Source organism: Lottia gigantea (genome assembly GCF_000327385.1).
Source record: "Lottia gigantea unplaced genomic scaffold LOTGIsca_170, whole genome shotgun sequence".
NCBI lineage: Eukaryota > Metazoa > Mollusca > Gastropoda > Lottiidae > Lottia > Lottia gigantea.
The window spans coordinates 136,515-150,085 of NW_008708134.1; the positions used below are offsets into that span (position 1 = coordinate 136,515).

The window sequence follows — 13,571 nt, forward strand, 5'->3', positions numbered from 1 at the left end:
GAACAAAAATGTCGAACATTTTCCTGAAAAGTACAAGTTTCACGTTGACAATAGGCCTATCCTATATGATGTGGTCATGTTTAGATTTTCCTCGACTCAAAGACATTTTAACACTAACACTATTGACTAGGCCTACAGTAGATATATATATTTTAGGATGATATAGAGATCATAGGTAAAATGCGATATACCAATGTACTTGCAAAGACAGTGGGCTACAGTGGTAATGACAAAATTATTGCATGAATATTTTTAAAAAATGATGATTTGATGGCTGTAATTTTTGTTTGTTTCCTGAAATTTCCGGATTTTCTTTTAATAAAAATCAAAATATCTAAATATCAATACAAACAGTACAGTTACCAGTGCAAATAATTACCTTCTGAATAAGACAGCTGAAATTCTCCTACAGTTAGTCCATCATCTTTATTTGTAGCTAACCATCGATTACACACAAACTCATAACGTCGACCTTCAGATGGTATATCAATAGTAACTTTATCTAAGAACCATCCAGGACCTGTCCCAGTATTGTCATGTCCTATCTTAATTCTTTCAATCTTAAATCAGAAAGTCGACTTGGTACTAATACTATCATTATATAGACAAAGTAATTAAGCCAGAACTTTGAATAAACAAGGTGAAACAATAATCAATAATAAAATGTATAGAATTTTAAGGTTAAATATAAGCAGTGAAAATGAGCCAGATGGATTTAAATATTATCCATAAATTTGTAATGCTTTGATGATTTACGTTAGTTAGTATTCTGTTTATTCACGTCTTAAAACTCGAGTGGCAATGAAGCGAAACTTGTTCTTAGTTTGAGCTGTGGAAATGTTTTTGTTGTAAAAACAATACCAGCGTCAATACCATCAAAATAAAATCAAAACTTGAGGTGGCTATGACCTGCATTGACATCCAAATATATTCACATCGCTATAAATATCGGGCTATATCCTATGCACCAAGAAAAGATAAGATATAAAAATGAAATGAAATGAATGGAGTTTTAAGTCCTACTTTTCTGCACCATGTGGGCTAATGAAGGCGGGCAACGCCATGCTGGGTGCAATGAGGGACATTTTGCCAAAACAGTGGCATTAGCTTGTTCTTTTTCCAACTGCACAATCTGTAGCACACGGGGCCTCTGTTTAATGTCCCATCCCTCTTACCTGCATCACTGACAGGGGGAAACCGGGCTGAAAAATCCGAAGGTATTAAGATAAGTTATAAGGAAATGGCAAATTTTGTTGAACGTACTTTGTGTTCAGCCCTATTTCCACGATTATCTAATTTCCTTACCTGATCAATAACCGGAGCTATAAATGTAAAATTATCATTGAAGTCCCTTTCAAACGGACCAACTGGACCAGAATCATCATTCATTAGCTGTACAGAACCTGTGTCTCCGCGACTACCATATATCGTCAGAGTAACTGTAGCATCTGTTCCTGCTGCAGATACATCTCCTGTTTTTACTTGTACATGATACAAGATAGCTGAAAAATTCAGTCAACAATTTCAGGCATGTATTTCATCACTATAAACAATTCAAATTTTTCTACGATTTGGTCTCTATGTAATGCCCTACAATACTTATTTATTGAACCGAGATGAAAATTGTAGCCTCTAATGGATTAACATGACTCCATCTTATTATGATCGTTCTATCATTGATCAGCTTTATACATTCTCCCAATTTAATTCAAATCAGATTACAATTTTTCTACGTTTTTTTTATTTCTGTTTTTATTGTATTCAAAAAATAATTAAACAAAGGTCCTACTTTTCTATTTTCTTCCAAATGATATAATCTATTTACATAGAATAATTAACAATTTTGCCAAGTTGCGTCAAAATCCGTCGAGAAATGGTGCCTTCTAGAGTGTCTACAAGCGAAATATTGAATATTTTTCCAACAACAAATGCAATAACTCATAAAATTTTTCAATTATTTTATTTCGATAGAGTTCATTCTTGGGTGATAACAAACGCTCAAAAAATGTTTCGTCAAAATCCGTCAAGAATTGCGCCTTATAGGGTGTTAACCAACTAAAAAATGAACGCGTCTTCAAGAACATGGGCAATAACCCATTTTTCTGATTTTCAAAAGAGTTCATCCTTGGGTGATTACGAACACTCATACTAAGTTTTGTCAAAAGTTTGTCAAGAATTTCGTCTTGCAGAATGTTTACGAGCAATTGTGGACGGACCGACGGACATAGATGACGCCAATATCCACAATTCATGTTGGCGTATAAAATCAGACAATCTCTTAAAAATAATAATATTCAACCATTACTTATGAACTTGTTGGATTTACAACACTGACACAGAATAAAAAAATTTCAATTTTCACCATTCAATAGTTCCAGATCTCTCATGGAATATTCATAATGCTCTGATATGAACATCATCGCATGTATTTCCATAGAAGCGCTCATTTCAGATGCCTTTTAGAGAAAATTTCATTTGACGGCGGTCGAACCGTGACAGAGAATTGTAGAATTCACTTATCGTACCACAGGCCTGTACAGTTTTAATATGCTTGGACTAAAATCACCATATTTTAACTTTTTATCTGAATATTTCAATGATGGTCTCAGTAGCAAAAGCCGCGTTTACACTGCCATAAAAATTGGCCCGCTTGAAGAAAGCCGTGCTTGGTCTAGACTCGGCCCGGCTGGTCGCACTGACTCTGAAGTCGGTGAAGGCGAAAAAAATGCGGACATTCAAAATGCCGCCAACAATAAACAAGGCAATATTCGCTTCCACGTTTAAGAAAAGGGTGTATGTTGGATAATGTTATGGGCAAAGGCAGAAATGATGTAAATTATTTTTAATTCCTAACGTTACCTTCGGGTAATAAAGTAATCATATCAACATCTACTATTGGTGAATGTGGAAACTGATTATAAACATAGCAGATCTGTCGCTCTTTACGATACGCAACACCAAAACATACGTCTTCGACAAAACAAGATTGTACACATCGTATCAGTCCAGATACCACTCGAAAATCATAATATCCTGAAAAGTATTGGTCCTTTGAGTAAGAATTGTAAGTTCTTGAGGTCATCTCTAAAGATTCACCAATGACCAACATAATCATACACTTCCACAATATCGACAACATGTTCCTCTAGTTTGACCTGACGACACGAAGCAATTGATTCAGAATGACAAGACCTTAAATTTCAACTGCTTTGCGTTTAAAGAAAAAACTTGTTAAGCATAATCTAACTACTATGGCATTTTAACTCTCGATAAATGTACATATATTGATCTTTTTACTTTCTCTTAAGTTAATATTTGTGTAAAGCTGATTTCAGTTGTTTGTTGATCACGAACAAGTAAAAGTGAATCTATCTGTTTTGACGGTAGAGGACGACGATTTAATTAATTAAGGTAATCCCCAATTATTTTATCAGAGATCGCGTCCTTAGTGTATAGGGCTTTATAATAGATAATACCTCCATTTCACCAAGGACCACCAAGGATTATTCTGGTCCCTAAAGTACCCGATTATTTGGTCGGTCATATCATATTATATTTCTCATGTTTATTTTTTATTTTCTGTTTATTTATTTTTTTCTTTAGTACTGTAATTAATATATTAATATATATTATTAACCACAAGAGACGAATTATTTTTAAGATCATTTCCAATGATTTACCAAATAAAATGGTGGAATTACAAAATATTAATATATTTAGCCGACATAATAAATTTTAATGACGGGTGTAAAACCGTCCGCACTGGCTATAATAGCAGTTTTCTTAGTATTTGACATGTTATTTATTATGATGGTGTGGAAAACGATGTCAAAAAACAGACAAATTTAGCAAAGAAAAGTAAAATTAGTTTTTATAGAAGACAAGGATGTACAGGCCTATGATAATTATAATATTTCTATGTAAAAAGTACTAATTGCGAGAATACGGGGACACTTTTTCCGTATACAATCCCCGGTACGGTAGTCTGATTGTCTATAAGTTTACAAATATATTTGAGCATTTGATGACAGCCAGAAAAAGATTTTCTACAGCCAAACTACAAGTAATAATACAGGTTGCATATGTAGTATATAATGTTAAATAATTCGATTTGTTAAACAATAAAATATACTAGATCCACAGGCTTCGCGTGGTTCTGAAGCAGTGCGTAACAGTTTTGATTTCACGCTTAAAACTGTGCCGCAAAGTATCGTAACAGTAACATAATTTCCTATCATAATTAACTGGATATAGATCGCCCAAACGCAAAGCATATTCGACAGATCGCTTCAACTCACATTGCATTCAACAACAGTTGAAGGGAGCAAACTACCTTTATCGTTTAAACCACAAAAAACTTACAAGCGGAAAACCGACTTTTTTAAGAAAAAATTCATCAATTTCAAATGGCGATAAAATCGGAAGTAAACACCGTGCAATAAACGTTAATATACCATTGGAAAGATCTCGTCGAGAGCTATCAAAATTGTTCTGGTCACATGATCACCAAAGGTCAAGGTCACGATATACGACCCTTTAAAGTATTCATATTTTTCAACCGGAAATAAATAAAGAGCAAAATCAAAATTCAAAAATCGATTCTCAAATATTATTTAGAAATCGATATTAGATACCTTAGATATCAAATTTACACAAATTGGATTACACCCTGAGGCCCCATTTCGATTTATTGAAAATTACGCAGTTACTATAGAAGAAAGTACAAAATTTTCAAATATTAAAAAGCGCAATTTTGATTGAAATATCTAGTGTTATATATCTTACAAAGGGCAGATGAACAATAGAAAGATTCAATAAGAATTTTTGGTGTATGTAAATTAGGTCACGTGTCAGAGCTCTTTGAAGATAAAAATCGTAATTTTCAAGTAAACATTGCACAGCACAAATGAGTATATCACTGGATAGATATCATCAAGAGCAACAAATTTTGTTCAGGCCACAAGGTAACCAAAGGTCAAGGTCACGAAATAGGAGCCTTTGAAATTTTGGACATTACCGAAAAATTTTAACCGGAAATAAAAGAAAAGCAAAATCGAAATTCAAAAATCGGCTTCCAAATTTCTTTTCGCAATCGATTGTGATATCCAGATATACCAAAATTGACACATCAATATGGCGGCTACTCTGTTACACCCGGGTCGGATTTTTTGATTTGAGGTTTTTTGTATGGCTATTTGTAACATATTGCAAAAAGAATTTTTGAAATATCTTCAAAATTCCGGAAGTTGAATTTTATATTTTAGAAGCGAATAGCGTCAAAACCGGAAGTGATATCAAAATTTTGAAAATTTGTTTATGTTCGCAATGAAAGTGTCTATTACTCTGTAAGTTTTCAGATTGATCGAAATAGAATTGCAGAAGTTAGAAAAAAGGTTAAAAAACTCAAAAATTGGAACTCAAAAAGTCAGCGAAGTCAAAATTGTCGATTTTTTCAATTGCTATCTTGTAGTCATTAGCGCGAAGTAATAAACAGTACAGTTTGAGCAAATTCAGACGAGTATTATATTACATTTCAATTTGAAGAGATTGGTATTGCTAAATTATTTTATTTTTAATGTTGTCTTTTCGATATGATAAAAGAATACCTTCATATTTGATAAAACTCGTATATTATTATAGCTAAATAAGTTTTTTTATTTTATATGTTGACGGATATGTTATATGTTATTTAGGAATGTATTTAATTCTGAAAAAATAATATTGACGGATGTTGACATAAAAAAAGGTTGTAGTGTTCATCGCTTATTTCATTATAACATAGTGGGCATATTCTGTCATATCTCGGGATATTCTTCGGTGATAAAGTTTTGTTTTATCAGAGAAGACATTTCTCCTCCAGAAGATAAACTAATATCGTTGTTCCATTTTTGAATAATTTGATCCTGAGTTTTGTGTTTGATAGAATATTTAAGAAATTTTGTATTCAGAGATGATATCGATTGGTTAGATTATCCGTTTTGATCAAGTATTTGTTTTATGAATTCTATATATCTGAATTGTTTTCGACCTGATAATGTAACTGTAATATCAGGCTATATATTTTTTGGGATAATGTCTCTTTTGGAGAGACTTGCCGAGTTTGGATAGGCAAGCACGGGCGGCCAAAATAGAATCATACGTTGTTGGATAGTTAAAAGAATAGGAAATCTGCCTGTTTCTCCATAGATCACATAATTTGGCGTTGTGTTTCTATTTATAATCTGTTTACAGTATTGTGTGTGAATTTTTTTCTATTTCTGAGTAATTCTCATCCATATGAGTATTATAGTGAACTTACACATAATTGAACAATAAAACTAAATTGTGTCAGATTCTACAACACAATAAGTTAAAATAGAACTCTGGTATATTTTTCACTTTACCTCTCGAAAAAATTACAATCTTAGATTTGTCTAGATTAACCGTCAGTTTCTAATTTGAACATTTCTAGTGATTTCTTCAGATTAAGCCAAAATTAGAGTGTCGTCAGCGTAAAGTAACAAAAATAATTTTATATAAATTCTATAATTATCACGTGATTAAATACCAATGCCTTCCAGACATTTCATATCGTTTTCATCAAAAAATAGATTGCAAAACGAAATGGAGAAAAATATTCATTAAATATTTTGCCGTTAATGTTACTTGACGAAATTCTCAGTGATATACCTTTACAAAGAAAATCGCGAGGAAATAATTTGCTTACTTCAATTATGCTGGCTGATAATCTCTTTATGGTTGAAACAGATAGTTTGAAACAATCGAGTGGACCTTTGACCCAAAATGTAAGCAAACCAAATGCCTAAAATCTAATTTGACTTACCATTCCAATAATAAGTGCTCAATTTCGGCCATTTCATCAAACTGTGCATCGGTTCCTAAGTAGAATCTGATCATGTTATTTTATTCAGATACTTACCTTTTTGGACACACTTGTCACATCCAAAATAACAACTGTGGTCTTTTACTTGTTTGACATAAGCTCGAGCAGGAGTGTCACAGATAACACAAGATATACCTACCTTAAATTTACTTTCCAATTCTGGAACAGACAATGTATCATTTTCAAGCCTTTTCATGTCATTATTACAGGGGCAATTTATATTACTCGGCTTACTATCACCAACATATATCCCGATCACAAAATGCTCTGCAGTGTATCATCATAACGGTGATAATGGCCATCACAAATACCACTTACCTCAACGTTTTTTTTTTTGGCGTGTTTAATAAAGTTCTAGGATCTTTAGGAAATCAGGGATGGAATGGCTTTTACAGTGATACTAAGCTTTTTGGACCAATTAGTTTTTCCACATATCGAATTGTCACGTGCTAGATCTTGCCAAATAAACGCAAATAAACGTAAAACAGCTCGGAAGCTGACAGATCTGTGTCGAACAGGTCTAGTTTATTTTATATTTCTTTTGTAGTATAACATTGAAGGAAAAGTTGTTAAAATTTGTGACATAATGAAGGAATACCAAGATATCATAATCCACGATGGTTTGAATTATATTGATGTTATAATGTATAAACAGTTAATAGGCAAGGTCGACCTAAATAAAAGTTTCCCATTTTCCAATGTAAAAGTTCGAGTATACAATATGATTAAACTAACTACAACAAAAGAAATAATTGAACTTATTGACAAAATTTCTATTGTTCCAACAACTTTTGTTTTATCTGAATTGAAATCAATTTCAAACAAAAAAAGGCATATGGATTTATCGTGTCTTTTTCAATTTCCAACTGAAAGGAAAGTATTAGCATTTAATATGTTCTTTTGTTTGTTCATTAACAATAACAACCTTATTGATATTGACCCGATCAGACCAACATTCCTACGATTTTTCAGTAACAATAACAAACCATTCAATGCAGCGCAAGTAAATGTATTTTGCTCACTGTAAATGTCAATCACAAAATGTAGGCAACTCTTTTAGAGCAAATTACATAGGTGGTGTTGCTGTACTGATTAAGAATTCCTTGTTTCCATACACTGCATTAATTGATATAGATAATGAAAATATTCTTGGTATTGAAATACGACTGCCCTCTAGGCGTCCTCTATTCATATTTTCGGTGTATGTATCGCCTGAATCAAAAGGTCTTGCTGCATTTGACCATACACTCACTGCTCTTGATGAAATGTTTACTACTTATTGCAATATTAGTTCAGTTATTATCTTAGGAGACTTTAATTGTGCACTTAATGTAAATAGACTAACTAACATCAATTCAAGAGCCACAAAATTTTCCCAATTCGTAGAAAAACTTAATGTAGTATCTTTTTGTCACCATGAAAATCGTATTGGCCCAAATTGGACATTCAAGTCCTCTTCAAATGGTCCGGAATCTCTTGTAGACCATATTTTTGTACCATATGATATAGTTGATTCTGTTGTTGATGTGAAAATACTAACCCATAATGATTATAACCTTTCAGATCATCTTCCTGTACTGGCATCTTTTAATTTTGACTTTCACATAGTACGGTCACTTCAGGCAAATCCAGGCAAACATGCCGTCTCATGGTCTAAGGCTATGGAAGGAAACCAAATATACGACTACACATATAAACTTTCCAATTCTTTGTGGGCTTTAGATTCCGGCAACATTAAAACTGCTGATGAAGTCGACATTTGTTTGGATGCCATAACCACTGCAATCGAAGAGGCTTCCAAGGAATTTTTACCACGAAAATCTTTTATAAAGCACCTAAAGCCTTATTGGTCGGTTGCAGTCAAATACCTTCATCACAATATGAGAGCAACAAGAAGATCATGGATAACCAATGGTAAGCAAAACAATCGATCAAATCAATACTTCTGCCAATACAAATCGGCAAAAACTGCATTTAGGAGAGAGCTACGTTATCGGATTCCACTAGATTGACACTTCCCTAGAGGTAGACAACAAATTGTTCTGGTCCTTGATTAAGAGCTCAAAACGAGGAGGCCAAGGAGACGGTGGTACTTGTTTAGAGGTAAATGGTGAACTGTTAAATGATCCACAGTCTGTATTAACTGGATGGGCGTCACATTTTCAATCTGTTTTCTCTAATGATGATGATCCTTCGTTTGACAGAGGATTTTACACAGAGGTCTCTAATACGGTGAACTGTATACGAGAGGAACTTGGAAGGTCCAACCCCTCTGACAAGCTCCTAACCTCTACACACGAAGTCTGCAGCAACCTCAAGAACAACAAGTGTGGTGACATTGATGGAATCAATTATGAACATCTGAAATATGGAGGTAAAACCTTATACAGGCAGTTTATTTAATGCAGTTTTCTATTCAGGTGTTGTTCCTAAGACCTGGAAACACAGCTTTATCATACCTATCTCTAAAGGTGGTACCAAGAGCAGAAAGGATCCAAAATTCTTATAGAGGCATATCTATTACTCCCACTATTGGCAAGGTATTTGAAAAATTGATTGAAAAGAGGCTAGAAAAACTTACCAGAAATAATGACTTCCCGAATCCTCTACAAGTAGCCTACCAAAAGGGGCTGTCCTCAATCCATTCATCCTTTATTGTACAGGAGACAATAAACCACTATAAGGAACGATCAAGTGCATTGAACATTGCCTTTTTAGACAGTTCCAAGGCTTTTGATTCGGTTTGGCATAATGGACAAATGACCAGCAGTGTAAGATTAGCAGGTCAATTTTCTGAGAGCTTTATTCTAAAAAGAGGCATTCGTCAAGGGGGCGTTTTGTCAGCTAAATTATATATTCTTTTCATCGATCAGCTACTACAAGAACTCTGTGCGTCTGTAGATGGAGCCGCTGTACTTGACATCAAATGTGTATGTCCTACTAAAGCAGATGATGTTGCGGTTAGTCCAACAAAAACTGGGCTATAGAGACTGATAGAAATCTGTCAAAAGTACAGTACCAGATTGAGATTTAAGTTTTAAACTTCGAAGAGTGTAATCTTACATTTTAGCAACTATAAAAGAAGGAAGCCTCCTGATCCTGAAATTATGTTGTTTGGGTCACCCTTACCGGTAGAAAGTTCTATTAAAACACGTTGGAATATTACTTAATACAAAATTCGACTTAAGAGAACGAACATCAGCAGCTTGCAAAGCAATACGCTCCAACTCGTATTTACTAACTCATGCCCAAGAGTTAAATCCACTGACTCTAACCACAATACTTTACAGATGTGTCCTTCCAAAGGTTCTATATGGCTGCCAATTATGGTTTGACCTTCCTGCTGCAGAACTACTTTCATTAGAACGAGCACAAAGGTTCATTTGCAAGAGAGTTCTGGGGTTACATTACAGAACCCGCACTATGATATGTTTAGGTTTGATTGGCTGGTTTTCCATTGAGACATTTGTCGACACCCAAAAATTGTTATTCACTTCATATTGTATTCATTATTGTAGTTACTTGCAACAAGTATTGATCCCCTTTCAATAGTTCAATACTTGTTGCAAGTAACTACAATAATGATATGAAGTGTATATCTCCTTTTTATAATGAACTTTTTAGAAACTGGCATAGCATTTATACAAAACATATTGAAAAGACTACTATTTTTGAAAATCAAATAATCTGGTATAATTCTTTGATAAACTTGAATATTTCTATTTCAAAAAACTTAATTAATCTAGGGTTTGTGTATATTTCTGATTTTCTTAATTTAGGCTACGATGATTATAATAGATATACAAGTAACATTAGATTCCTAATTGATACGGTAAAAAATAAACTTAGGTCACATAATCCCAATACTGAAAATATCTTACAAAAAATTTTAGATTATATAAATAGAATACTAAGAAATATATACCAAAAATCTCTGACAAACATTACAGCGAAAGATGTATACAACTTCAATGTAAAACAAAAGTATAAATATCCATATGGTATAATTAAATGGCAGACGCTTTTAAATGAAACATTCACAGACGATTTTATAACAGGTATATTTAAAAATATAAGAATTGTGTGTAAAAACTCTCAACTTCAAAATTTTCACTATAAATATTGTCATAATATTATATTTCTGAATCAAAAATTATGCAAGCTAAAATTAAGCAATACAAGTTTATGCACCTTTTGTAATTCAACAATCGAGACAATAGATCACCTTTTTATCCTTTGCTCTCATGCCAATATAATTTGGGGATTTTTACAAAAAGTCTTTTGTTAATGTTAATCTGACAATGAATATGTTAAATATGCATTTTGGATTCACTGATCAATCTCTTTTCAAAAATTTCTATGAATGGTTGTTTGTAAATAATTGTATCTATATTGCAAAATATTATTTGTACAAATGTAAATTAGAAATATCGTTACCTACTGTACATAAGTTTCAAAGCTACTTACAGAATATAGCATTTATTGAGGTAAAAGCTTATGAAACAGATGATACTATCATGAAAAAATGGAATTATAATATCAATTACTAGAGGACTCTTTCACTTTATGTATAGTGTATGATCCTAACCTAGAGTTATCTCCCTTTTCAAAATCTGTAATAAACCATGTTTTCAGTTTGAATGTGTGAGTGAATGTATATTGTTATTCCTAGGTCAACTTATCCATCTGAATCCCGTGTGTGCGCCATATAAAGTATTCATCACGCGACTGTTGGAATATCGCCACGGAACGAGTTCTACAACTACTGGATTCGTTCCAGATGTCGTCAGAATACTTGAAAAATACAGACTTAAAAACCATCTACTGACATACTTCAAGAATTATATATTTCCCTCAAAATCTGTATGGAAGAAAATAGTGCGGCATCAAATAAAAGTCATTGAAACAGAACGTCGTATCCAGAGTCTCAACGATGACCCGGAATTGGAAATGTTCAACCAGATTCAACCAGATGTGACACCTCATTCAGTCTTTCAAATTTGGCGCTCAAAGCCTACTCTTAGATGGAAATGCCAACTTTTTGTTAAATCTTGCTCCCTAGTTAAACCATCTGCCAAGAGAACCGTACTATGTGAAAAGTGTGGTCAGTTTTTTACATGTATTATTAGTCATGGTCTCCTTGTGTGCCCTCTTTTTCATGACCCAAGAATTGAGTTCTGGGAATCTGTTACTTCATTTTAAGGTAAAGCCCAGTCTAAATTTTTTAGAAATGCAAGCCATCTTGAACAATTAAAAGCTATTTTTAGTTTAATGCAGGCCTCCCCAAGTCCTGTGTCATCTTGCATACTTGACGAATTTCAGCTCTGTATTCTCACGTATACCGGGTTGCAAGTAAATTATGGCTGTCTCCAGTCTGCACCGATCGTTATTTCCTATAGGATAACTAGCATCCTACGCCCATTGTTGATATTTTGTATTACCAAATTCTATTGTAAATACTCATAATTTATTTTTTGTACTTATATTATGAATCTTCAATTTGCAGGAAATAAAGATATATATATTAATTTGCGATTTCACAATATTGTAGCCCGATGACCCCTCGAATTTTTGATAACTGTAGTCTAAAAACTCGATTAGAAAATGGTAAGAGACGCAGGGTTGCTGTTAGGGGATAAGGGATGCCCATGTTTGCCATACCTGTTAACTCCACTAAGACAGGTAAATACAGATGCAGAGACACGTTACAACTGAAGTCATATTAAGACGAAGGGAACTATTGAAAGGGCTATTAATAAAGCGTTTCCCTTTGTTAATGAATAGGTTATACTGCGCCCACCCGATACAACCGCTAACAATCCCTTTCAATAGGAAATTAACTTCGATATATGATGCTCTTGAAAGGGGGCTGTATGATAATATAATAATACATATGAATAATACAGGCCTTTTGAAAGGCGTCTCAATGTTAAATAATAGGAAAATAATGACCAATCAAATTAAAGACTACTCAGAAATTTACGCCTGCGCATTGAACTATTTCTAGTGTAACCAAAATGGCGTCTAACCTTGTACACTTCGACTCAAAGTCAAACATTAAAACAGTAATATATGCTCTTGAATTAGATAATGTTTAAAACCTAAACTTGAGCATGCTATTTTAAGTTATAGGGCCTACCATGTACGTCTATGCATAGATCTTAATTCTAGGACTAGGCCTAATACTAGTAATTGTAATTGTAGGCCGGTAGGCTAGACCTAGTGACCGCGGACAAGAATAGATGACTATGGCCAAGCCAAGTAGGTCATAATGTCATTTGTGACTCTGGCCAGTTCCTTATATAGTAGTTTTAATGAAACTAGCCTGGAATTACAGTTCTTTGTATTTAAATTTAAAAAGGGGAACAGTCGGCATTGTTCTACCAATTCGTGCGAACGTCTCAGTCAGAGGCGGGATATCTTTTGGCTAATTCAGGCTAATCAGCAATAGGCCTAGATCATAGAATTAATATATTACAGTTCTATGCCTAGAGCTACTCAATCAATGACATTTCATTGTATTTGTAGAGGTGGATGGGTTGCACATTTGCAATAAGTTAGGCCCTTTTCTATTAATTTAATATTATTTTTTTTTTCTTTTTTCTTGGAAGGGAGGTTTTGATTGTACGAAATGTACCGGCCCAAGATGGAATAAATCCTTCTTTGAGTCATTCCGACCTTTTATTAC

The 13,571-nt window shown here is 33.6% G+C and overlaps 2 protein-coding genes across 2 annotated transcripts; one reads left to right on the top strand and one right to left on the bottom strand.

Moving 5' to 3' along the window:
• Window positions 1-359: 359 nt before the first annotated feature.
• On the bottom strand, window positions 360-1,500 carry LOTGIDRAFT_141911 (hypothetical protein; the record flags this gene model as incomplete). Its single annotated transcript, XM_009051804.1, has 2 exons — window positions 360-560; window positions 1,306-1,500. Coding segments are annotated over 2 exons (396 nt in total), but the record flags the coding sequence as incomplete, so codon positions are not given.
• Window positions 1,501-8,148: 6,648 nt separating this feature from the next.
• On the top strand, window positions 8,149-12,085 carry LOTGIDRAFT_173750 (hypothetical protein; the record flags this gene model as incomplete). The annotated part of the gene is made up of 3 exons (XM_009051805.1): window positions 8,149-8,797; window positions 8,907-9,257; window positions 11,556-12,085. The coding sequence occupies 3 exons, from the start codon at window positions 8,149-8,151 to the stop codon at window positions 12,083-12,085; spliced, it is 1,530 nt and encodes a 509-aa protein (XP_009050053.1).
• Window positions 12,086-13,571: the final 1,486 nt, after the last annotated feature.